The sequence below is a fragment of the Echeneis naucrates genome, chromosome 20 (assembly GCF_900963305.1).
Source record: "Echeneis naucrates chromosome 20, fEcheNa1.1, whole genome shotgun sequence".
Classification (NCBI taxonomy): domain Eukaryota; kingdom Metazoa; phylum Chordata; class Actinopteri; order Carangiformes; family Echeneidae; genus Echeneis; species Echeneis naucrates.
This window is the reverse complement of record NC_042530.1, coordinates 10,309,356-10,335,499: the sequence shown is the minus strand read 5'-3', so window position 1 is coordinate 10,335,499 and position 26,144 is coordinate 10,309,356. Positions and strand designations below refer to the sequence as shown.

Sequence of the window (26,144 nt, the reverse complement as noted above, 5' to 3'; positions counted from 1 at the left end):
TGTCTTGTGTGTATTTTGTCTATATGATGCCTGGTATAGGTCCTCTTAATGAAATGTTTGTTTTTTTTTTTTTTTTGTAAGTGATGCTAAGCAACCGAAGCCGCATTTTTAGAGAACTGCACAGCTGGTATTTAGGTTGTTTTGAAGTATGTTGCCTGTAAAACCAGCATGCAGTCCGCCTATAGTGACTCTACATCGGTATGCATCAAAACAAGCTTTATTCCAGCCTTCGGTGTGTGGGCTGAGCCTTCGCAGGGACTTCTCTAAGGTGCCCATTTAATTTAGCAGTTCTGCTGAGGGCCTCGGTGTGAATGATTTGGGTGCGTTCACTGTTAAGCTGAGGTTTTCTTATTGCTAAAACAGTCACATCTGGCTCTTAATTGCTACTGTGCAGGCTGCAGAGGCCCCGCCACAAGGCAGCTTCCCTCAGCATGTTTTTACAGGAAGAGAGTGAGAGGGAGGACAGAGCCCATTACCTTCAACGACTTGGCCTAAAACTTTCATCATTCTTCCACTTTCTCTGCTATTAAACTGCTTATGAGTAAAAGTTTCCTTCAATCATTCACTGCTGTCAGTTGTGGTTGTTGTTATGTTTAGGATACACAGGATAATCTGGGCCTTTATTTCCATGGAGACATCTTGCATCTCACTAACCATGAAACCATGCAGCCGCCTTGTTGGACAACTCTTTTTTGAATATATATTTTTGGTCCCTCAGTCCATTTTTTTAATATTTTCCCTCTTCTCCTCTCACGTGTCAGTGAAACATTGCTTTTATTCATTCGGCTCCTACTGATGAAATTCAATATTTGCATAACTGTCACCTGGTGGAGACGCCTTCTCCATTCCCTGCAACCTTTCCTCTTGATTTTCCAAGGGGGGAGTGGGTCTAAGGTGCTATGCAAATTAACTGTTTCTCCCTCCCGCCCTCTCACACAACAGAGCAGATGCACTACTTCCTGGTGGCTGTATGCTAGCAAATAATAGACCTGGATGGATTGTACAGTCATAATAGTTCCTGGACATGTGCTGCAGGGTCTTATGCTCGGATCAGCTTGCATGCTTCCAGGATGAATATCGCATGCAGGAAGTGCAATCATGGAATTTGACCACATGCCCTGCCTCTTGGTGTGGGGTCATATCTAAATTTATTTCTGGCATGAGATCATGACTATTTCTCCAGAAGAGTCCCCTGACAACCTGTCCAAAAAATAAATCCTGCTGTCTGCAAAGTCACTGCAGAAGCATTCAGACTATTTCTTTTCTAAAAATTAATTTTACCCTGACAATCTTGCATCACTGAAAACTGCATACACACCCATTGAGGGACGGATTAGTGAACGGATTGGGTGGAAGGGTGGTGTGGAGGGAAGGGGGGGGCTGGCCATACATATGACAACGTGGGAGGAGTTCTCACCCCCCTCCTCACTCAACTTCAGTTTTTACAAGCTGTTGCACGCAGGCTTGTCCACAACGCGTGGGTGAAGGCTCAGAGAGAGATGAGAGCAGAGGAGAGGTGGGAACTGCAACTTCCCAGCCGGGAATGAAGGCGCAGGAATGTCCTGAGAGACGCTTTGGAGGCTCCGCCGCAAGAAGTGATCTTTGAGAAGAAAGACAGGGGATCTGCTCCGGGGGGGTGACGGCTCGTCTTCTTGGCTGAGAAAGAAAAAGGTTTTTCCTCATAAGGAGTCTTCATTATTCCCGCAGAGATGAGACTGGACTTCTCCACAAGTTGGATATTCCGAGGCTGGATAATATGCGTGCTGATCTCTCTTTACGCACAGGTAAAAACACACCACCAGTTGCTTTAATTGTAATTAGTGTAGATATGATTGATAATGTGCTGTGTGTCCAATGCAAAAAAAAAGTGACAGTTATGATTTTTTCCTGAGTAGATGGACAAGATGTGTAACAATAAACCATGTACCAACATGTCAGATGGTTTGGATGAACTGGTGAAGGGGGGGGGGGGGGGGGGGGGTTTGGATTTTTACAGTGGGTCACTGACTGGAAACAGTTGGGTTTGGGTCCAGTCCACCTCCCCAGTTCTCACCACAAAAAATGCTGCTTGCAGCTGGACGCTGTTGTGCCCCCACCAAACCAATTTAGTCCATTTGTCCCTGCAGCAACAGAAGAGCTCAAAATGAGGCTCAGGGGCCACTAAGGGCCTCCAGCGGGATCCAGAGGTGCACAGCCCGTGGTTTTTAGCTTCTACAAGGCAGGATTACAAAAAAAGTGATTGTGTTATGTCTCACTTTCACGTTTCAGGACAAACTGCTTGTTTCCACTCAGCAGGACTGTATCAGTGCCATACCTCAAGGGCAACCATTCAAATCTGCCCAATTGAAGTAATCAGGCCACATCATGTCTGAAATTTGAGTTTATCATAAAAAACAAAAGTGAATGGCCCATAACATGATGTTGTCCATGTTGTTATTTAGCCCAAGCAGCTAATTCTGTCCAGGTGGAGCAGTTTATAAGATGTGGTTGCGTTGGTGGGTCTGTTGGGCACCAGTGATCTATCACTGCCTGTTTGTCTGTATTACTGTGAGCCGGCGTCGTTATGACTTTGACTGGAACAGATCCGCTTTCTTCTCTGTTTTCCTTCTCTGCTTCTCCAAAATATGTTGAAAGAGCTGATGCTTAAGGAAGGGGGACTGCTTCTTGTCCAAGCTGGGGTAACGGCACAGACCAAAGATGTTTTTCTGCAACAAAATGCAAGTCACAGCTTTTCAAGCAGTGGTAACAACAGCGAGCATGTTCAGATATGAAAATAAATCAGTGTATGGAAAGAAGGAAGGAAGTGATCTCTAGACTACATTTTAGGATTATAGATCTGACTGTACAAAAGCTATACAATCTTATAACCTGGTACAAGGTTAAACCACCAGCTTTAATTGCTGCTCACCATTACTCACTCGCACTGTCTGCAAGAAATTCCTTTCATTTTTTCTGGTTTTTAACCGCTTCATCCAAACCATTCCAATTTCATTTCAAATGGTCTGCATGATTGAGCAATAGAAAATTACTTCAAGATGTTGAAAGCTTAAAAGTCAATATATCATGACTAAGCTGAGCTCTTATTGTGCATATCTGCATGGCTTCTGCACTTTTTATTAACAAGCTTTGACAGCATCCGTTTACCTATCATTCTGTCACCGCCATCAACTGTCGCGCACTATTTTTAGGCTTCTTTTTTTTTTTTTTTTTTTTAACACACACACACACACATATATATATATATATATATATATATATATATATATATAGTGTGTGTCATAGTGTGTCATTTTTTCAAACTTTTTCAAACTTTTTCAAACTTCTGTATATACGTCCATCCACCCATGTCAATAGTGAGTGTTTTGTCTCACTCAACTTGCGCAATAACACAACATTACCTCAGGGCAGCAGGTCCAAACAGACGTTTGACTGATTGATAAAACACACAGCCTTGTAATGACAATAGAGCTTTGTGTGGAAGGAGGAGGAGGGATTATAATGGCCTGTAATATGTAACACACCCAGATTAGACTCTGCCAATTTAAAACTATTGATACGGATTATAGTTGTCAAGTGACTTGCTTACATTATTTTACAGTATCCCTTCTTTCCTGCTAAGAATAATCCTTGAGGTGAGGCTCTTTAAATTGTGATTTTTATGAATTTATACTCACCCACAGTGTCTTTATTTCATCCAGCTAATGTTTTAGTCCTAAAGCTCTAACAACTCTCTCTCTAACTAAAGTCTCTGCTCCTGCTGCAAGTGTAAAATATGTTTTTGTTTGTTCTGGGTAGTAACAGTTTATTAGTGCAGACTATGTAAAGTGCCAAATAAATGCAATGTGCAATATTATTTAAGTAACATCTCATACAGTATTTCAGCTGTTCAGATGTTTTGAACAATTTTTATGTCATTTATCAGTAAAGTATGGGGAGAAAAAAGTAAAAAATAAATCACAATTTTTGCAGGTGAGACATCAAAGAGATTTTTTTTATGGCCATTAAAGAATAACTTCTAAGTGGAAGCATTATACAAAGATTCAATTGTGCAATCTGCTTTTACAGCACCTTATCATGGATGGCTAAAACCCCTGGAGGCCTACGAGTTACACTCTGCTTATCTGGGCCCTTTGCCAGTGGGTGCTGTAGCCGTTATGCAAATTCTCTCCTCCTCTGACAGTAAATAGAATAATTTCTGTGTCATATTCCTGTTTGATAGGATCACACCAATGCTAATGGATTTTTAAATATAAGTAAAACAGCAAGGAAACTGGTTTGGAAAGGTCTTTTCCTGAAGAGCAGTGGACCAGTTCTTTAACTATTTCCACACTCCCCTCCCCGTCTCACCTTTTCACTTCAGTCAGATACTTTCAAACATAACTTAATGTTTGAGTACGTGTAGCTGATAAAGTTAGCTTTGAGGTTAGATGTTCTATCTTGACCGGTGTAATAACCTATAATCATATGGGGTGGATCAGCTCTTTTCCTCTTACATATATATTTAGTGTGTCAAAACATAACTCGGACCCAATGTTTAGATGGCGGTAACAAAAACACAGTTCCCAGCATTCTTCTGGCTTCCTGTGCACTTGGGCTCAGTCTGTCCGTCTGTCCGTCCGTCCGTCCGTCCACTCATGCATCCATCCATCACTTTGCAGCCAGTGGGAACCTTTCTTACTTCTGTCACTCGTGTCTGCTGCCACACATGGTCCTCATTAGTGTTGTGGTCTGAGCTATGAGTGCTGCGTACCATTATTCCTCTGGTTGGATTGTAAAACAAAGAGTTGCTGATGTGCAAGAAGTAGAGATAATTAAACTCTTGCCAGTATTCAGTTTGTGCTGTTTTTGCCCGGGGCTCCGGAGACACATACTGAGGCTGAACAGTTTTTAATTTGGCGGGGTGAAAACGAGAGGGAAAGAAATAACAAGGAAGTGGCAACGTCTTTTTTTTCCCAAATTTAAACAAATATCATAGTTCATCTTTAAATTTGACCCGATGCCACGAAAAAAAAAAACGGACTGGTTCCTCCACTTTTGTTGTATGAATCAGGAAACGCATGATGTAAATAAAAGAAAGGTTTCTTGCTCTGTTTGCTCAAAATGTGGGGGAAAAGTCAGATGAAATTTTCAAAGCAACATTTTTAATTGCTGAATATACAGTAAAGGCTGCTTTCAGGGCGACTCTTCTCATTCAGGAAGTTCAATCATAGTTGAGGTAAACAAGTGCTCTGTGTCTCTTAATGGAGTTGCTGTGAGTTACAGCCACACAGATGCACCATGGGAAAGAAAATAGAGAGAAATAGAGATGCTGTGTGTGATGACAAGCAGCTAATTTAAAATGTGCTGTTTCTTAATGTTGCTGCTGGATGGAAATGTCCCATTTCATGTTACTGGAGGCGCAGTAGCAGCGTCTTTTCACTGTATGAATTACAGTCTGACTAAAACAGTACATAATAATTTCCTACATAAATGAGGCTGTCAGTTGCACTCAATGTAAAAAAAAAAGGGGTGGGCTGGGGGTCAGAGTGCAGTCAGTCCTATAGGTTGTATTTTTCTACATATATATAGACAGTGTGGCTTTGGCACCATTTCTGTCATAACAGCCAGATTCTCAAATTCAGCAATGTGACGAGGAGTTCACCAGTCCTTCATTCGGTGTGGCCGGTGGGTGTGTACTGTATGCACGCTGACAGCATGTGAGCCTGCCCTAAATTACCTTGGCCCTTACCGTGGTTGCCCTCTTTGCCAGAGTTCCCAGATGTTTGACTGCAGCACGAGCCCCGGTACTCCATGCTAATGTTGAGTGACAGTAGAACTCTTGGCAGAACAGCAAACTACAACAGGAGACTGACTCTTTGAAATGTCTTTTGTCTGTTCTCATTGTTTACATAACTTACAAGTAGAGCAAGTAGAGCAATTTGTCATCATGTTGAAATCATGGTATCAGAGTCAGAATCACATACAAGGAAGTACCTTTGGTGTTTTTCGACGGGTTACAATAGATATAGTAGGTATAAAAAATATAAAACATTATAAACTTAATACATTTTAACAGCTAGCCAATGAGGACGAGGAGCCAAGTGTTTATTACAGTAATTCTGAGCAAACCGGAGCTGATTCCATTTAATTCCAGTTGGTTCTCCTGATGTAATTGGGTACTATGGGGGTTTGGTTTGCTGGTTTGGAGCCTGTGCAGTGCTGTGGTCAGGTGCTTCTGAGAGGGTGGAAAGAATTTCTGGCCATGTCTTGGAAATCTTTTAACCATCCTCTTCCTCTCATTACTCACCGCCATCTGAAAATATAACGTGTGGATTTCAAAGATGAGTTTAAGAAGCAGAAAGATGGCCATTACGTACTTTGGCACGCGCTAAGGACAACTGTGAGGCGGTGATGGAAAATTGATGGTCCAGTCACAGTATATAGAGATAAACTTTATGAAATGATATTTGATATTTCGCCATCTTTTCTGTAAAAGTGTGCTGTAAAAACAGTGCCGGGCCGTTTTCTGCAGCATACACACAGCCAAGTGAAAAACTAAACTCACGCAAAATAACAAAAGTTCTTTCATGTCTTCTTTTTTAGCACGCAGTCTGTAAAACTCTGCAGTGTGATGAGACACATTATTGGAAAGGTTCGAGATGCTGCAAGAAGTGTGAACCAGGTAATAAAGCACATAAACACACAAACACATCCTGGTTTTACTCCATTGGACGCATCATTGATGTAATATGTTCTTTTGCCCCATACGCTGACCTTAGCTATTAAACCCGAGTGCCTGCCCTTATTCCAGGCTTCAGCAGTACCCTAACCCTCAGCTGACCATTTACATTTATGAAAACCAGCCTTATGGTCCCATGGGTATAGTGGGCCCCACGAAAATTGTAAAACTAGTTCACACAGATAAACGTAAAAACAAAAGGGAATTTTCACCATTTTGCGTATCTGGTTTAGTCAATGGAAAAAATAGATCCCCATTCACAAAGCTGCTAAATTAAAAAAGGGAAGTCTACAAGCAGAACATTTGCCTTTAAATGCTCCTTTGACTCACTCTCTCGCTCTCACACACACACATACACACAGACTTCATTTTTATTATCGTCTCCCGTCTTCCATCAAACACTTAGTGGTCACTGTGATTATGTCTGGGTTGTTAAATTAATCTGTCTCTACCCTCAATCTACCTCTTGTCTCACCTCTTAGGCTTTCGTGTGTATTCTGACTGCACTGATTCCTCGCCGACTAAATGTATTAAATGTAATCGTGATGAATATCAGCCCGGCTGGACTGATGAGAAACACTGCCTCCAGCAGAAGTTCTGTGACCCATGTGAGTTATATAACCTTTAACCAAAAGTTGAAAGGGTATTTTGTGCCTCAACAACGCATCCTCAGGTTGAGGCAACACCCAGCGTCAGCTTGTTGAGTGGGGTTTTAAGTGTAACTCGCATTATTATTCCTTTCATTTGCCCTAAAACGTTTCCTCTTTCCCTCCCCCAGTTAAGGGCTTTCTAGAGCGGCCTGAAAACTTTGTGTCAGAGGAGCCATGCCGCTGTCTTCCCCACCTCCAGTGTTATCCCATCAACTGTGAGTACTGCGAGAAGATTCCCACCTGCAGTGCTGGATATGGCCTTGAGGTGGATCATGGTAAGAAAAAAGTAGTAAATACACTTAATACATATCATGGTACAGAGAGCTGTCACCTTTAGATAACATATTAGATATGCTGTTAATTTCAGGGTCTACTAATGGAAGGAAGGTCTGTGTTCCATGCAAGAGCGGCTTCTACTCGGATGGCAATAATGGCGAACAATGCAAGCAGTGGACAAAGTAAGCGTATGCTCGTACACACACGTTCATAAACACATTTTATCTCCTGGAATGTTTTTGAGGGAAAATGCATCTGGTATCTCCTCATCAGCAGCCAGCTGCTATGACTAATGTGCTCACCACTTCCTCTGGAACCCTGGACCAGACACCAGCTTCCACTGCTGGCCAGATCTGTGATGACGATGATGATGATGTTGGAGAGAGGGAGGGAGAGAGATTCGAATTTTTTACTTAACCTGTCCCTATCTCTCTCTCCATCATCACAGATCCATCCATTGGTGGAGATGTGTATTACGCTGAACTTATACATCGTCACTCACTGTGATTTTGTAATTATCTCACAGTTGTAAGGCTGAGGGCAGGAGCGAGAAACGTCCTGGCACTGCTCAGGCCAATGCGATGTGTGGACCACCTGTTTCCGGTAAGACGTGGATCTGTTCAGTTCACACCGTCACCATACAAATATATTTAATTTATATTTAAAACAGGTTTAATTTAAAGTAATGAAAGGGATTTTAATAGATACTTAAAGGGTAAAATGGGCCAAAGACAAAGAGGGAAAAAGAGAAAGCTCATATCTGATTTAATTTTCAGATTTCTTTGACAGACATCTTGACTGACTATTGATGTTGAGTACAAAAGTGAACTGTGAACGTATCTGTCTTGCATGTGCAGCGCCCTCCTGGCTCATAGTGTCGGTTCTGTCAGTCATTACTGTGCTGTGTCTCCTCATTCTGCTGCTCTTCTGCTACAAAGACAAACTGAAGTTACTCTCTGGTAAGTTACAGCCTTGAGTTAAGCTTGACGTTCTCCTTTAGATGTCTTACTGTTGCTCTTTTCAAGGGAAGAGTTTGTAGCATTAAAACAAATCAGACACGTACTGACACAGATGAATGATGACAGTTGCACAGTTTGAACTATTCATGTAATCACACTAATAATACACTGTAGTATACACAAACATAAGCTTTTCTTTTGCATTTTTTGCTCTTGAAGTTGTCCTCAACAACCTCTTTGCCAAAAATCTTCACTATAAATCAAAAAGTAAAGTACAATATGCTATTTATTTGTCTAGTTAATCTGCGATCCTGTGTTCAGAATCTGAAGAGGACTAGGATCCAGCAGGTAAAGTATTATTTCATTTCCATTTTTTGTCGCACAAGTTTCTTGCGTTTACTCTAAATGTAACACATAAAAACCAAGAATAATATATATATTTTAAAAATGTAGTTATTTGCATTTCCATTCCTTTCTTTTCTCTAGGAGACTTTGGCCCCTCTTTACCATAGTGCGGGTCCCAAATCTACACCATGTGAGACAACCAAACTCATCTGCCAGGCACCAAACAACCCCACAGACGAGACCTCGTGCCCAACCCCCACCTCTGCTCCTGATGTCAAGGTCTCATTGCCATTCACTGGGGAAATGACAGAGAGCAAAGGAGCCGCAGCGACTACAGCGACAGAGGATCAGGGTGAGAGGTCTGGAGAACCAGAGGAGGTCTCAGAAGAGGAGGTTGTGAGTGTGTCTCCTCTTCTGGCAGGTTCTTGTGTGTGTGTCATTCCCATTCGTGAACCCCTGGAAGTCGGGGAGAACGAGGACTGTAGCCAAGCTGTCTACCCCGGGACCCCAGGAACCTGCTCATGTGGGGGGCTAGATGGAGAGGAGAGTGGGATAGAAGAGAAGAATGAGAGTGTAAAGCCGGACAATGGGACAGAAAAGGCTGATGGAGCTCCAGAGAAGATAGTTTTGTGTAAGAGTGAAACAGCAGCTTCATCTCTTGTCTCTCATTCACCTCCACTCCTTCACACTCCCTCTGCTGCACCTCCATCCAGTCCACCTCCTGAACTCTGCCTGCCGTTGTCCCAGACTCTGGTGTCAGAGTTCAAACCTTACCTGACTGATGGGTCGCAGGAAAACCAGGAGGAAATATATAGACTGGCGAGCATGGACTCCACCTCAACAGAGACTAGTACAACCTCTGGGATGGCCTCAGTCAGCCCCTTGATGACTTCCTCATCTGATGGAGATCTCTACCTGGACAAGTCCCCCGAGGCCTCCAGCGTGGAGCAGAGCCAGGAGCTTTCCTGGGAGAACGGCAGCGGAAACAAGCTCTCCTCTGGGGAGTCGGAACTGCAGTGCTCACCTGAGAGCCTCCACAGCCAGCTGGCAGAACCAACTCTTACCTCAGGTGCGTGAAATTTTAAAACTCCAAGAAATATAATTGGCTTAAATAAAAGGCCATTACTGCCAGAAAGAAAAAACTGTACACAATTAGAAATACTAAGTCCACATTTTAATTTTTTCAGAAAAAAAACCCCACAAAAGCATAAAAAATCAAAAGCAAAAAGCAAAGATATATATATTGCTGAGTAGGAATATTTTCACGAATTAAAATGATGGCATACTTTTTCTTAATGATAATGATAATTATAATAATGATTTTAAAACTTCAAGTCTGATCTCAGAATTGTTGCCAGGATTTTTTTATATAAAAGAAGTATTATTCTTACAACATAATATATGTGACGTTAATATTTTTCTATGGCAGAATTGGCATCCATTCCCAGACAGTTGGGCTATTTTCAGCCTGACATAGATGCTATAGCCGCTCAACAAGGTAAATGAAGACTGTATGCACAGTGGTGTTTGCCAGGTGGACTCTGTGTTCTCTGTTTGTGTAGGCAGTCCCCGCTGTAATGCCACAGGGGCATACCCATACATGATTTGATATACTACATAACAGTGCTCTGTTTCCGCAGGGTAGGTGGGTCCAGCCACCAACAATAACACATCGAAATTTATGTTGGTTTTAATGGAAAGTTTTACTGTCATGCAGTCGAGCTTGTATTGTTCTCACAGAGGCCATTACATGCTGCCAAGGCAAAAAATCCTGGAAACATTTTTCTGCATTGTGCCTCAGCCACCAAGTGGTTATGGTTAGTTATAAAAGCAGGATTATCAGAACAGTCTGATCGAGTCCGCGGTTTGCTCGGACTGGGGTATCATTAGGTGAACACGCTGAACACAACTTAGAACAGAAGATTGGTTTCAGCAGAAGAATGAGAAGTTTGTGTGTTTCCAAGAAACATGTTATATTAAACCCGATATTGACAGCCGAACCTTGAGTTTGGGAGACCACACAGGAAGCAGGAATAATGTGTGTGTGCATGTGTGATGAGCAAATGAACCGTCAGAACCACACACACTAACTTACAGCGTTAAGTGTGTGTGAGTGTGCATCTGTGTGTGAATGCCATCTACAAAGCTCCTGTTTACCCAGAGTTCCATTGGGTTGCGCAAAGTGACCACAGCTTTAATTGAAGCAAGATGTGTGCAGCTTGAGTAATACTTTTATAAGCCTGCCCACCCAACAAAAACACACTTACACAAACACACACACAAAGTTGTGAAGACATTTTGGACCCTTGCTGGCAGTTGAGTACTTTAATTACAGATTTGCTGGCTTAAAAGGAACACCATTTCCCATCATGCAGTAATGGCAGTTGATTAAGTGGACTTCCCGCTCATGCTATTTAAAAGTTCATTGAGGGTCACCTGTCCAACTGAAATATTTATATTTTTCACATATAATTTTTGAGTCTGTGTTCAAGGGCACGTCAAGACGGCTCATTAATCCTGCGGGTTGAGGAATTAAGCTGGAGGCTGACCAGAGGAAACCAGCAAGTTTTTGAAGAAAACGGTGTAGAAGATCTCCAGTGGGCTGAAATTCAAATGTGCCCCTTTGTGAAAAACTGAGAATTGTTGGTTATCCATAAAAATCAGCTTGGTATTAAGATAGGATAAACAGAAGAGTCCAAACAGATTCCACAGAGCTTTGTTTTCAAAGCTGTGGTGAAATGACATAGTTTGAAGCGAGACCTCTCAGACTTGTATTCCGGGAAAGGCTCTCAGATGGGGAACACAGACACACTCTCTGTGAACGTGTGTTTGTCTGTCTTTGCAACTTTCTAAAACTTTGTGTGCTTTTCAGATCTTGTGCGCGTGTAGGTGTAAAAATGTTTGCTTGAACCTTTTTGCTTACATTATCTCCAATTATGTGCATGCACACACACTGTATGTGTGAATAAATGAGACATCAGCTGTGAGTCATGAAGCGTTGGCTTGTTGTGTTGGCTGGAAAGTCAGACAGGCAGCCGCATTGAAAAGGAACCAGAGGCTTAATGTGGCAGAGCATGGCTTACAAAACAAAAAGGCACACTTTATTTAATAATTTACCTGGCTGGCACAAGTCCACATCTGAACAGTACATGGATGTCAGTATAACAGGACAAGTTTGCACAAATGATTTTGAGGCAGGAACCGCCAGTACAGGCAAGATGATACAACAGTTACAGTTTGTGTCTGGAAAAAAACATGTTCTTGGACAGAGTAAAGGTTAGGAAAAGTGGAACAACACTTTATTGACTTTTTTCGGCCAGGTCTGTAAAACCCTGAACCCTTGACAAATGGCTTGTTTTTGCAGGTCTTGAGTTTCTCATACAAAAGTGCTGGATGCTCTGAAACAAATACGGCAAAAAGGATATGATATGGCAATCTATGTAACTGCGGCCTGTCTGTGGTCGCCCTGCATGGTCATAACGCCCACTTTCTATTTGTCATCTGAGGTTAGCCAAGATTTAGTCCCTTCTTCACGTATTTCATAAAGAGGGGAAGCTCTGATTGTGTGTAGGATGGCAGGCAGGGTCTTACACAACCAAACCCAATATGTTAATTTTCTACACATTTCCCAGCCACAAACTGTCCAGCATTCAGCATCACACGTGTCATTGTTGATGTTCCAACCTATGAGTACACAGTTTCCCATTTCCATCTCAACTGCACATGAGTTAAGTGTTGTGGCTGTATTTTGCACAGTTGTGATTTTACTCAGGTATAAAATCTGTCCACAGACATATAAACACCTGCTAATGTACTCAGAGTCAACTCTTGGCAGTTTCTGCTGCAGTCAGTGTCTCCGGACTGAAAAGGTGAAAATAATACCAGTCAAGCTGTAACCGCTGACATTAAAAGGTCTCTAAATTTTCCATTTTGGACAGAGGAAATGGTGAACACGTAGCTGGATACTAAGATTACCGTCGCAATTGGACATTTGAAAGATACTTTACTTAATTTTCTGTCCTAGAAATGCAAAAAAATATATCTACCTGACAAATACTGATAAATAGTGCCCCCTTTCTCAGCCTTTCCCAACCTCTCACACCCTCTCTCTCCCTGTTCAGGTCAGGTGTCGGGCAGCCACAACACAACCTTCATCTCCAGCGGTCAGGTGATGAACTTCAGTGGCGACGTCATTGTTGTCTACGTCAGCCAAACATCTGTGGGCAGCGAGGGGGCAGGGCAGGACGATGCTTTTGGAAGCCCCGTCCAGGAAGAGGCCAATGAGACGCTTCCCTTTTTCCAAAACAGCCTGAGGTCACAGGGGGATTCCATCTCCCACATCACATCTCAAGACGAAACACTGCCAATCCAAGAAATGGTGGAGGAGCGGCCAATGAGGAAGTGATAAGAGACTTTATTTTTGTGTTTGTTTGTTTTTTTCTTCAGTCCAGATCATCTCAATATCTATCAGAAAGACATTGTGAAAATGATCTCTTATCACATCTGTTGGTTACATCGCTTTATAATACAACCATATCAGCTTCCCAGATTAGAGCTGGGAAAAAAGGCTGCTCAATCAGTCGACTGAGCAAGCAGCTTTTAGCAATGTGAAGCTACCAGTCTGTGCCCTCTTCTTTTTTTGGGAAGATAATCCAGTGTAACTTGTCTCATTTCATACTTTAGTCAACAAGCGTTGCCTCTGGCATCTCTGATGTGCCTTTTTTCAGTTTCCAATGAGGAGCTGCAGTCTTTTACAAATGGAAACTCCCTCCATACCAGACAGTGATGGGGAATTTTGCTGGGAACTGGATGTAGAACTAGAGTTCAGCCTGGAAGAACGTGATGTTTTTACGGCCGTATTGAAATTGCAGCTGGGTCTTGATACAATAAAGGACTTGCTACATTTTATATTTTCCACCTTTCATTTTTTGAGAGTCCAGGTTAAAGTCTTAAGATTTCCACATTTCAACAATTCTAAATTTGACATTTGGATGATTCAGCAGTTTTCTAACATAACAAAATATCCACCATGTGGAAATAATTGTCTTTGCTCTCACATGTCTTTGCCATGAAAGTAAATATTTTCATGGAGGAAAACTTAATCTACTCTCTACATTGAACTCTGGCAGACTAGAGCCAAATATTGAAAAGGAAGAAAAATAATGACAAGTTTTGCCTTTCTTCAGATTTGCAGCATCTCCCAAAAGTTATTTTACCGTAAGAGAGAAATCCAGTGCTGGTACAGTGTTTGTTTATCCTGTTTGTAGACTTCTTCAAATCTCTTGTTATTGCACCATGGGTGCAGTTCATGTCTGAAAGAAAATGCTGTGCATTTGATAAGCTATTTTATTACTGGTTTGTTTTGGTTTATTATATTTTAATGTGCAAATCAATGAAGAAAAGTAAAATATCAGCCTGTTTGTAATATTGTGTTTAAAAATAAATTTTCAAAATAATATTTCAGAAGATTCATCTTTTAATCAATGTTTGTATATATTTAAAAAGGAAAAAAAAGCAAGCTGTATTAGGGTAAAAAGAATGGCTATTGCTTTTGTGTTTTGTGTGCCTCTCATTGGATTTGTGGTGTGGATGTGTGAAGTCAATTAGAGCTCAAACACATTTTCTTGGAAGTAGACTGTTCAGCTCAATTCATCATATGTATGCAGACTTACACCAATTATGTACATATCAATCAAATGTATTGAAATGAATGAATGAAAGGATGATGGGATTGAAATTAAATATGTTTTGCATCTAATCCTTCCAGGATCTCTGCCCTCTGTGGTTTCTCTCTGTCAACTGTCCTATTTTGGGATCAGCAAATTACAATGAAAAAGTCATTTATCTGATCTACAATCTCTGTGAAGAAATGCTAATTACACATGTGGTAAGGTCTCTTTGTCTTTGTCCCTGTGTTGACAGAAAGACAGACAGGCAGCCTTTCATCAGGCTCAGGGATGGTGAGCAGCTGTGAGGAGAAACTAATCTAGAAGTCAGACCAGCTAGCGTCACAGAAAGACCACATGAGAGGATCTGGCAGCATTCATTTAGACCTGGTTTGGGTCAGCAAGAGTATGTTTATGTATATATATATATGTATATATATGTATGTGTGTTTGTGCCATATATATATATACATATATGGGTGAGTGTGTGTGTGTGTGTGTGATATATATATGTTTGTGTGTGCGCAGGCATTTTTGTCTCAGTCTGTTTTATGGTTGTTGGTGAAAACAGGAAGTTATGACTAGCTTTCACATGGTTTACATGAGATCTGGCTCACCAGCCAACACAGAACCTGATTGTAGGTTTTAATGATTTCATCACTCTTTTTTTCCAGCTGTCCATGTGTGAAAACAGCCACATTTGAATGAAAATATGTATGAAATTATAAACCACTGCCTGATGCTACACCCCCCCACCCTATGCACCCTATGCATTAGGATGACAGCACATCTAAAGCAGATATGGCCATTTCAGTTTCCAAAGGGAGTTTTCTTGAGTGATATTCCAGTTTCAGCTTTCATACTCTGAAGGATGTAACCGTGGAAGTCTAATTAGGATAACAGCCTCAAATAAATGCAGGTGACAAGTTAGACCTTCCTGTGGAAAGCACCAGGAAGTCCATAGTGGTGAAATGCTGAAATTACAGTCGCCTCACCTGTGGATCCAGGTTTTAAATTTCAGCTGCATGAGCACCACAACAGCCAAAAGTGATTACTTTTCAATGGTGATCCTTTTTTCATTTGGAGAACAGTTTCCAGTTACTTCACAGATACTAATTCTGCTTGCGAGATGTGATGATGAATTTTGAGCTGACCCAGAAGATAAGAATTATCTTAAGAATTATGCCGTTATACATCAGTAACAGCAATTTTGGAAATATAAACTAATTTTAGCCAGCTAAGATTTTTAATGGTGTTTTTAGTGGACTGATATTTTTGGTAATGACTTTTCTACTTTTAAGAGTTTGGAACAGTATAGATTTGTGAATACATTCCCTTGTGATTTTGACTTATTGATTGCATCTCATGCCATGTGATTGCTTCCTTCGAAGCATTTAAAAATTGATTAGTGCAATCATACACCACCAACAGAAGGAGATTTGTATCTAATGAGGACTTCCCACTGCGACCTAAACCATCAAATAAAACTGGGATTCTTTCTCACTCGCTTATTTTTGTGCTTGGTTTCATATCTCTGCACTTGAGTCTTGAGGAAGCATCTTTAAAAATGCAAGCAATCAGGTAAGGAATTTCATCATCCGATACAATGTTGATAAAAGTAGAAATTCTTCCCTCCATTTTCGAATAAAGCAGTAATAGTTGTAATTTCAGGACTACAGCAAACAAACTAAAAGCTTGTTGGGGAATAAGATTAAAGGATATTGTTTCTGACATATTCTGACAGACAGTAAAAGTAAAACATGGTGTTTTAGTTACTGTGATGTTAAACAAAGAATATTCTCTCTTGATTTTTTTTTCTTTTTAATAAAATGCTATTCTACCTTGACATCTCTTTACTTAGGGCTCTGTTTATCAATAACTGCTCTTCGGATGTGAATCTGGAGGGAAAAACAGCAATAGTAACGGGAGCAAACACTGGAATTGGAAAAGCGATCGCTAAAGACCTGGCCAGCAGAGGCAAGCAACCAGATCTTCACATTTAAAGACAGAATAATGAGTGCCATGATGACTTATACTCTTAGTGTTACTGGCAAATTTTAATGGGGTGACTCAGATTACCTGTTTGAAAAATAGTTGAGGCCTAACAAGTTTATGCAAGAATAACAAATAAAAAGAAGTGACTTGACTATGAAAGTGTTGGATGCGATGAGGTCAGTGGTGGTTTTAATAAAAGACAGCTAAAAACATATAAGAGCGGAGAGTGCCGCCACATGAACTCACAGACTTACACTTAAACAGACGTTTAAAAGTTACCACAACACTGACTTACTGTGCTCAGATTTCAACATGCGTGTACATGCTCTTCACTCTCATCACTGAAAGGTGTGAATGTGTTTAGGTGCACGGGTGATTTTGGCGTGCAGAAGCATGGCGAGAGGAGAGCAAGCTGCTTCTGATATCTTGAGGGAGGTGAAGGGAGCCAAGGTAGTCGCCAGGCAACTGGATCTGGCTGACACCAAATCGATCTGCCTGTTTGCTGAGAACATCTACAATAGTGGGTGGCACACACACACACATTCACATAAATTATCGGCTATATCAGAAAATCTCCACTGTAGTTTGACTGTTGAATGGTAAACAAATATTGTGTTCTGCAGCTGAAAAAGCTCTTCACTACCTGATTAACAACGCAGGCATGGCCATGTGTTCTTATGCAACAACAGCCGATGGATTTGAGATGCAGTTTGGAGTCAATCACTTGGGTAGGAGATGAAAACATTGCTGCAAGGCAGGGCGGTCACAAGGGCCTCTTGAATAGTTAGTCAATATTTTAGGAGTTTGTGTATTTCTTGTTCAAGTTACTTATAAGTTACTTATCTGCCTCCCACTTCATATTTTGCTCCCTCTGTGTCCTACCACCATCTTTTCTTTTGCTCCACCTGCCCAACTTTCTGCTTACTCAGGTCATTTCTTCCTGACCTTTCTGCTGCTGGATTTGCTGAAGCACTCAGCCCCGTCCCGAGTGATCAACTTGTCGTCTGCAGCTCACGCCCTGGGCAAGATCCAGTTTGATGACCTCAGCGGTGCGAAGAGCTATCACCCTGTCAAGGCCTACGCGCAGAGCAAGCTGGCCAACATCCTGTTCACCAGAGAGCTGGCCAAGAGGACCGAGGGTAGGCCGTTTGTCTGTGACAGAGGGAGAGAACAGGATTAAGTGTGTTTGCCTGTATGCCTCTTTCTGTGCCTCCCTGTCTCTCTCGCTGTGCATAAAAAATGGATCTGCATCTGCTGCCAGTGTGAGAGTCTCATGCTTCAACCACAACTGCTCTGGGCGAGAAGCAGAGCATGGAGAAACATGATTTTTAGATTTTGAGGAATTACTCCACATTTGACTTGACACACTTTGTTTGTCAGTCCATTTATTGATTTCAAAAGAGCTACAGTTTCTGTTAAGTATGTTTCTTGTAAGTGATTAGAATCAACAATGATATGTGGCCAAGATTATTAAATGACGGATTCTGGTATTGAGTCAATATATTTCACTCTTCCTGCCTGCACCACGCCATATCTGTTTTGAAGGGCCATCTTTCAAGGGACAGAGAAGAATGTGTGCTGTGAGAAAGTGGAATCCACATTAAGCAGTCTTGTTCCTGCATCTGGCCCTTTCCCTCCAGTTCTTGGTGTGACGGCGTACGCAGTGGACCCCGGGATAGTGAACACTGAAATAACCCGGCACTTAAGGCGTCCCCTACTGGATATAAGCAAATACTTCAGCTTTCTGGTCAGGACCCCAGCAGAGGGAGCCAGCACTGCCATCTACTGCACCGTCACTCCTGAGAACCAGCTGCTCAATGGAGGCTACTACAGGTCAGTATGAAGTCCTGTAGCAGGGACAGCACTAAACAAACCACCAAGAAGAGCACAAAGCAGGCCAAGAGCATCCACGTAGGCCATCATTCATTTCCACCATTAACTCCATACCAGTCACAACACAGGAGCACTGATTGAAACAAACCATGTTAAATTTCAAGAGAACCTAAATGTGAAACAGACGAAGGAGACAGAAAGTGTATTTTCCCATTTCCCCCTCCTTTCCTTTCATTGCAGCAACTGCAGGAGCTCTCAGAGCTGCAGGGCAGGTCAAGATGATGGCACAGCCCTGAAGTTATGGGCTGTGAGCTGCCACCTGCTGGGCATCTGCTGGAGATAAACCTCCACCCAGACTCCACTCTGCTCCTCTATGTACTCTGAATCAATAATCATGAGCCCTAGCGGCAACAGACGTTGTTGTTAGACTTGTGGAATGTGTGTGTTGCAGGTCAGCAGGAAACCATAAAGGGTTAAACACGCAGAGCGAATCATCAGCATTTGACTGCTAATAAAAAAATACATCACTCATATTCCCGAGTGCTTTTCTTTCCCCCTCTCTGATATCAGTGCACAGCTGATTCACCTAATTGTCTGGGGGTGGAGTTTGTGGGGGGGCAGGAAGCTGTTTCTTATTCTTATCACAATAAAAGCATGCGGGATAGATTTCAGATTTGTTGCTGAATAAACTTCCCTAAAACTTTTACACCCATCTGTGCTGATCTGATGTCATATCTGTCGCTGGGGAGTGTCAGAGAGCTCCAGTGGAATTTGGAAATCAATTACGCGTCAGCAGGCTCCTGATTGGCCCAGCGCTGATGTTGTGTTGACAAACGCTGCGGGCTGGGCAGACAGAGCAAACCAAAAAAACTACTTGATGAACTGCGCAGAGAGCCGAAGGAGGTGCTGTCTTCATCCCTTGCTGAAGTCCCGAGGTGGATTCTTTCTGTTTTCGCTCCCCAGGAAGGATGCCGTGCAGGTAGGGGAGAAACGGCAGAGATGAGGTGCTGGATATGGTTACAGGAATGTGAGACATGTAAAGGGGATTACGCTCCACCGAGCTGCCACATTCAGTAGATTATAGTTGTATAAAAAGCTTTTTCTTTGCCTGTAAATGATTTGATTGGTGCACCTTTTGCAGGAGCAGCCTTTACAGACCACAATCAGTCACTATCAAGGAGCATACGTGTGTGTGTGTGTGTGTGTGTGTGTGTGATATATGAAATGAAATGGATGTACAGGATACACCGAGGTGTTCTCTGATGTCACCAAAATGTATGTTATGGTGGAGGAGTCATTTTTTTTTCTTGGTTTATTTCCACATCTTTTAACTTTTGTGGGAAATTCCATGAGGATTCAGGATCGTGAATAAAACATATGTAATAGTGAATGAAAGTTTTCCTGTACATGAATAAATTGAACTTTCTGGTGTGTTCTGTGATTCAGGTATTTCTTTGTGTTAATTGTTGTGTCTTTTTTTCACCAGTGTGTGCTGTAACCGCTGGTCGTCTCAGGAGAGGCTTGATGGGAAAACAGTGATCATCACTGGAGCCAACACTGGAATAGGCAAAGAAACTGCCAGAGATCTGGCCAGAAGAGGTACAGCATGGTGTCTTTCGAAATGGGACTTACTCAGTCCATTTTTTCAGTGGAATTAAGAGCACTTAATACTTGACTGGTTTTATGAAGTTTGATCCTTAACTGCACCTTCTGCCCCCAGACCTCCATCCCAGTCCGGTTTAATCCTATTTACATACTTGCTCATTCAGTGTGACTCTTTATGTTTGATGTCAAGAATATGAGGCCGTTTGAGTGATTTCATACCCACAGTATGTCAGACATACTCCAAGACCAAAGGCAGATTTGGAAGAAATTGAAAAGAGGATCCTGCTTAACACACAAATTCATGAGAAAGACAAATGGCAGCAATGAAAAACAGACGAGGCATCGAGGGGACAGAGGGAGCATTGTGAGGGTCTGCTTCACTCCACAGCCAGACAGGCAACAAAGAGAGATGGGAGGGTGTGCTCACACAATCCCAGACACACACACACGCAGGCTGAGGACAGAGACATACGCACGCACACACACACTCAGTGGGCAATATAAAAAGTGGTTCTTCATATGTGATTCAGTTTGTTCATTCATCTGCACTTTAAAGGCTCAGCATGACATCAACCTCATTTTTTCAATAATAATTATACACTTTGATTTTCATTTATTTTCTGACTGAATTGATATATAATTTTCAATAATTTGTGTCTACTGCAGTGTGTAATGCAAAAAAGATCATTTTTGACAGAAAGGCATAAAAATGAGCAGGAGGGGAGGAAATGTGACTCAGTCCTTGTTTCAGGAAAATATTCAATTGAATCACAGCATCACCTTTCAGTAAACAGGATTATGCAATAATATGATTGCAACATGATTATCTTTTCAGTGATTGTTACGAGACAGTTGCTGCTCTGAGCGCTGCATCCTACCAGCCATCTAATCATTTATTTGTTTAATTATGACTCTCATTAAAAGCTGCATTTACCATTTTGGAAAAGTAAAATCTGTATATTATTCATCCAATTCAGATGGCAAAAGTTCAATGTTTGAAAAGTGGAATAAGGGAGTGGTGCCATAATTACATATTAGTGAGTCTGAATAGAGAGAAACAATCAGGCTGAACTTAAGCTGTCATTTGCATTTTGCCATTTTTTTGCATACAAACATCATTAATGTGTGCATAACAGTGCGTAATCATCTGCCGGATGATCTTTGACTTGACTCAGTATAGACCTCCTAGCTCTCTGTTTGTGTACTGTCTTATCTAATTGAGTGAACTTGGCTACCCGGGAGATGCAGGAACAATTGGGTTTTCTCACGTGGGAGTGGTGGGGGAGAAACAAAGACGCTGTGATGGGATACCAACACCGCACTCCAACTGATTAATGGCTCTCTGCTTCCATAATTGCTGGGCACAACAGCTATTTTGTATGTCTGTGTGCTCCTGGTGGGTGGAGGAGGAGGAAGAGGATGTGTGTGTGTGTGTGTGTGTGTGTGTGTGTGTGTGTGTGTGTGTGTGTGTGTGTGTGTGTGTGTGTGTGCATGTGTACTCAAAGCCCATTTCTGGGCTCATTAAGGAGAATGCAGCGTGTTTTGCGTCACAGGCGAATGAGAAGACACAGTTGAGAGGGTCTTGTGTTCATGTGAGCAGAGCAGTTGGCTAAATGAGAGGCTGAATGACAGTTTAGAAAATGAGAGGATTATCAGAAATACTCTGTGAGATGTAGGTATTTTCTCCTTAATTGATCTACGTTTCTCTCTATGCCTGCAAATCAGCAAAGTTATTGTAGTTTTGAGTTGGGAACTTTGAAGGATTTAGAACTCCTCTGTGTAGAATATTAACCTCAATACATCACAGTGGAGTTAATGTATAATGAAATGGCTACTGATTCTCCTTGTCCTGAAATTTGTCATGAAATAATTTAGACGCATAGAGAGATTATCTATATATACACCAATCCGTATGTGCATGATTTGCTTGTTTACTTTAAGTTGGGGTCGTGAGGGAGATTAACCAGCATGCATCAGAGAGCAAGCGAACTAAATATAAGGATTTGCGTGTAGGTTCAGAGTTTCTGTTCCTCAGAAACCTTGGAAAAAAACTTGCCAAGCACAAAATTTAGAACCCGAAGTGATAATGTCAACTCTTTATGGCTGGGGAAACCAAATTTAAAGTGCTGTACTTAACCGAGTCGAACCGATTGTGCACAGTGAAATGAATCATTATAATCATTTTTTAGGAGCACGCATCATCATGGCGTGCAGAGACCTGGAGAGGGCAGAGGAAGCTCGGAGGGACATCTTGGAAGACACAGGAAATGAGAACGTTGTCATCAGGAAACTGGATCTGTCTGACACCAAGTCCATCAGAGCATTTGCTGAACTAATTATTAAAGGTAGGTAACCGACCGCCGATAGTTTCATTGATCAGACACATTCTTTTCATTATTCACTGTTCAACAACTGTGTGTGTCCAAATATTCTTTTCAGAGGAGAAACAACTAAATATTCTCATAAACAATGCGGGTGTTATGATGTGTCCATACTCCAAGACCGCAGATGGTTTTGAACTTCAGTTAGGCGTCAATCATTTAGGTAAGTCTACGCCACGATTTGTCATTTTTGTGAGAATCTGTCTGTAAGTACTTTTAGTTGGCTGCAATGTTTGTCAGCTTAATGAATAAAAGAGGGATTTAAAACTACTTTGGAGTAATTTTTGCAACATCATGAGTAATCTTTTGGAATGTTTTTCAGAGCTTATTAACAAGCTGTACGATGAAGCTGACTTACATATCAGCAGGAAAATAAACCAAAGTTACTGTATTCCTCAAGCTGACAGTGTTCTCCTGGTTTACCTCCAAATGTTGCCTCGGTGGTATTTTTATCAGCCACAGGGACATTGTGTGCTCAGACAGTCTGCCACACAGATATGGGTGCACACACACAGTACATAAATAGTTAGCTGTACATTCATAAACATCCGTTATACATAAATATATATGCTGTATAATGATCACCTCCGGTGGGCCCAACAGGAAAAGGGGGAAGTAGAACAATTGCAAGGAAACCAAGTTTCCTTCCACCCTGAAAAACAGAATTTTGCATACCTTGATTTTTGTTCACCACAGAAGTCATCTTACTTGTCTGATATTTGTCTGAAAAATCCATTCACCTGTTGGCGGCAGTGCCCTCAGTTCTATATGACTTGAAGCCTCTGCAAAATGTAAAAAGGTGAGGTGAATTTCAGCAAAATGATCTCTGATTTTTTTATTTTTTCTGGTGTGACATTTTAATACATTTGACTTTTGGAGCCAACCTCAAGTGGTGAACAGTTTTCGGACCTTTTATTTTTGGTGAGGGGCTGCTCGTCTCTATATGTCTGCCCTGTGACAGACAGGAGACGTATGCTTTGTTGCAAATTTGTGTGAGATTTGTTAAGGTGGCCTGGGAGAGTCTGAATGTGTGTGCCTGCCTCACCTTAGGTCACGTCCTGTTGACTTACCTGCTGCTGGACCTCATCAAGCATTCAGCTCCGGCCCGGATTGTTGTTGTGGCGTCAGTAGCTCACACCTGGACAGGCCTTCGGCTGGATGACATCAACAGTGAGCGGAGTTATGATACCATGAAGGCTTATGGACAGAGCAAGCTGGCTAACGTCCTGTTTGCACGCTCTCTTGCCAAACGATTACAAGGTGACGTGACAAGGTCAAGTTTTCATGTCAATAATGCTGTAAGTTTAGCTTCTGTTAAATAGCCAATGGAAGAAGACACAGGGAGGGAAAGCTGCATCAGTGTAAACAATCATGACCACCTCATCTCAGGATCCAGAACCCCTTTAATTCAAAACTCAAAAACATTCAAAGCGTTCACACAAGCATGTGAACATGTTTGTGTGCTTCTTGCTAGGAGAATGAAGAAACTGGGAGAATTTCTTTCCACAGTGGATGGAATGAGACGATTCAGAAAAACACAACATTGTATTCGGTTTTACATAAGAAAAGACTAATGTAAGCAAGTTCATTCCTCCCTCTACTTTCACACTGAATGGCTTACATAAGTACTCGTCTTTATTCAACTGTCGTTTTTATTCTGAGGAAGTAAGCTTTTACATGAATGAAAAATGGATCAGCTTTTCACCAAATTCATTTAGGTGTCTCACTGCACTGTTTTTTTTTTTCCTTGCCTAATTGAAAAGAATTAAAGAATTAAAATCTGTAGAACAGCTATCAAATCTCAAAAGAGCAGAATTTGATATTTAAAAGGAAAAAAGGAAAATACATTGCATTGAAAAATTACATTTGAACAGTAATGTGGGTAAGAAAAAACCACAGAAACAAAAAAAACCCATCAGAATAGGCATGTATGAATAACAGTTTCCTACTTGCTTGTGGGTGTTAACATGAATATATAGCATGCGTGTAGGTGTGGAGGTGACTGTACATATATTCCAGGCACCGGGGTGAGCGTGTTCTCTCTGCACCCGGGGGTGGTGCAGTCTGACCTGTGGAGGCACCAACACCAGTGTATCCAGGTGGCAGTGAAGATTTTCAGGATTTTCACCAAGACAACGGTGGAGGGAGCGCAGACCACCATTTACTGTGCTGTGGAGGCAGGCCTGGAGAGCCAGAGTGGAGGGTACTTCAGGTACACATGGTATTTTAGCCAACTTTCAATGGGCGAGCGCTCTCAGAGGGCTGGCTCCATGCTGCTGAATAACTAAAATGATAGACTGCTTCATAGCTGGGAGTGGACTTGATTTCTTTATATAACAGTGTACGTAATGGTCGCTCTCTCTCTGTTTGTTTGTTCAGTGACTGCGCCCCTGCAAGGTGCTCTCGGACTGCCTCTGATGATGACCTGGCCCAGCAACTGTGGGAAATCACTTGCAATATGTTAGGAATCACCTGGCAATGAAAAGTGGAAAATGGACCGTGCCATCAAGGACAATGTATGCTATGTATGTATATCATCTTAATAACAGCACTGTTAGCACTTTTATAGGCGCTTTCTGTTGTTTTTGTGAAAATATGTATTTTATGAATTATTATCACTCCATGTATAATATAGTCCAAAACATCACAGCAACACCACCAGCAGTTCCTTTATGTGATAAATGTTTAGAAGAATGCTTTGTCTAGATGAAAAGTTGAGTCCAATTGAATTCATTAAACATGATTGCATGATGTTTTCCTCCCGTAGGCTTTTTATAGAATTTTAAAAAAAGTTATTTTGAATAGTTTGAGCTCTTTCTACTGTGCATTTACTGACTGATGTTGTTGTTCTCTGTTTGGTTTTTTGTATTTGTAGTGCAGATTATTATCTTAAATGCATTAGCCAGCATGGTCTTGTTTTTGATGACCAACTGAAAGTCTCTCCCACATGAGGCAGTTTTTGGCATTGTTGAGAAGCCTGAACCGTATGAGCTCCTAAAAGTTCTTCAGCAGCGTAACGTTTGAATAAATTGCTGTCTATTCATGGTTGACAGCACTTATTATTTCACTGATCTGTAAACCTTTGTCTAATTTTGTTTATCTCCACTGAAATGTTCCATTCAATTGCTCTGTTGTATGTAATTTACATTTTCAAATTACTTTGCTATTAATAGGTGATAAATGAACCACTATGCAGTTGCATATGGTTATAATCTTAATGTGGTCATGTGTCAGCATGCTGAGGTTTTAGCAAAGGGCCTGACATTGGGAATATTTTAATGTGGCAGCATGTACTTACTATAAAAAATAAACCCATTGGACTGAAAAAACACTGCATGGGTCTGCTTGTTTGTGACTAGACTGTAAAAGTTGCAGCTCCCAGTATGTGAGTCCTGATTGTATGCAGGCAATCTTGGCATTTTCTAAGCTGCCAGCTTGACCTTTTCAAATGCAGTAACGTGATACTACTTTGAGTTTTGTCTTTGAGAGTTAGAAGAGATTAGGTAAAGTTGGTCTATTAATAACTGTGGAATTGAGGGTCTTAACGTTTTAGCCAGTGCCACCCAAGCAGATGGCTGAAATTTAGCACAACTTACTTCATTGCCTTTTTATTGTGACAACTGACAAAAGTACATCAGGTGAAACCCTGCTGCCACAAACATCATGCTCTTTGGTATTATTTACTGATTGATTGTTGCCCCAATCATGAATGTAAA

General features: G+C 41.5%; 3 protein-coding genes across 5 annotated transcripts; all 3 read left to right on the top strand.

The window, feature by feature from the left end:
• Positions 1–1,462: 1,462 nt before the first annotated feature.
• On the top strand, positions 1,463–14,715 carry tnfrsf11a (tumor necrosis factor receptor superfamily, member 11a, NFKB activator). 2 transcript variants are annotated; one of them, XM_029529589.1, is made up of 11 exons: positions 1,463–1,784; positions 6,583–6,661; positions 7,201–7,326; positions 7,497–7,643; positions 7,736–7,826; positions 8,171–8,247; positions 8,502–8,603; positions 8,902–8,951; positions 9,090–10,017; positions 10,378–10,446; positions 13,070–14,715. In XM_029529589.1, the coding sequence occupies exons 1-11, from the start codon at positions 1,710–1,712 to the stop codon at positions 13,351–13,353; spliced, it is 2,028 nt and encodes a 675-aa protein (XP_029385449.1). In that variant the 5' UTR covers positions 1,463–1,709; the 3' UTR covers positions 13,354–14,715. The 2 variants fall into 2 exon arrangements, with proteins under 2 accessions (XP_029385449.1, XP_029385450.1); XM_029529590.1 differs by lacking the exon at positions 10,378–10,446 and having other exon boundaries at positions 1,464–1,784.
• A 1,728-nt stretch (positions 14,716–16,443) lies between these two features.
• Positions 16,444–18,785, top strand: LOC115061359 (retinol dehydrogenase 12). Its single transcript, XM_029529668.1, has 6 exons — positions 16,444–16,591; positions 16,974–17,129; positions 17,233–17,337; positions 17,539–17,748; positions 18,250–18,442; positions 18,683–18,785. The coding sequence occupies exons 1-6, from the start codon at positions 16,444–16,446 to the stop codon at positions 18,783–18,785; spliced, it is 915 nt and encodes a 304-aa protein (XP_029385528.1).
• Positions 18,786–19,317: 532 nt separating this feature from the next.
• On the top strand, positions 19,318–25,713 carry LOC115060638 (retinol dehydrogenase 12). Of its 2 annotated transcripts, XM_029528614.1 has the most exons (7): positions 19,318–19,421; positions 19,929–20,041; positions 22,237–22,392; positions 22,487–22,591; positions 23,479–23,688; positions 24,448–24,640; positions 24,808–25,713. In XM_029528614.1, the coding sequence occupies exons 1-7, from the start codon at positions 19,411–19,413 to the stop codon at positions 24,908–24,910; spliced, it is 891 nt and encodes a 296-aa protein (XP_029384474.1). In that variant the 5' UTR covers positions 19,318–19,410; the 3' UTR covers positions 24,911–25,713. The 2 variants fall into 2 exon arrangements, with proteins under 2 accessions (XP_029384474.1, XP_029384475.1); XM_029528615.1 differs by lacking the exons at positions 19,318–19,421; positions 19,929–20,041 and adding an exon at positions 21,616–21,719.
• The last annotated feature ends 431 nt before the right edge of the window (positions 25,714–26,144 follow it).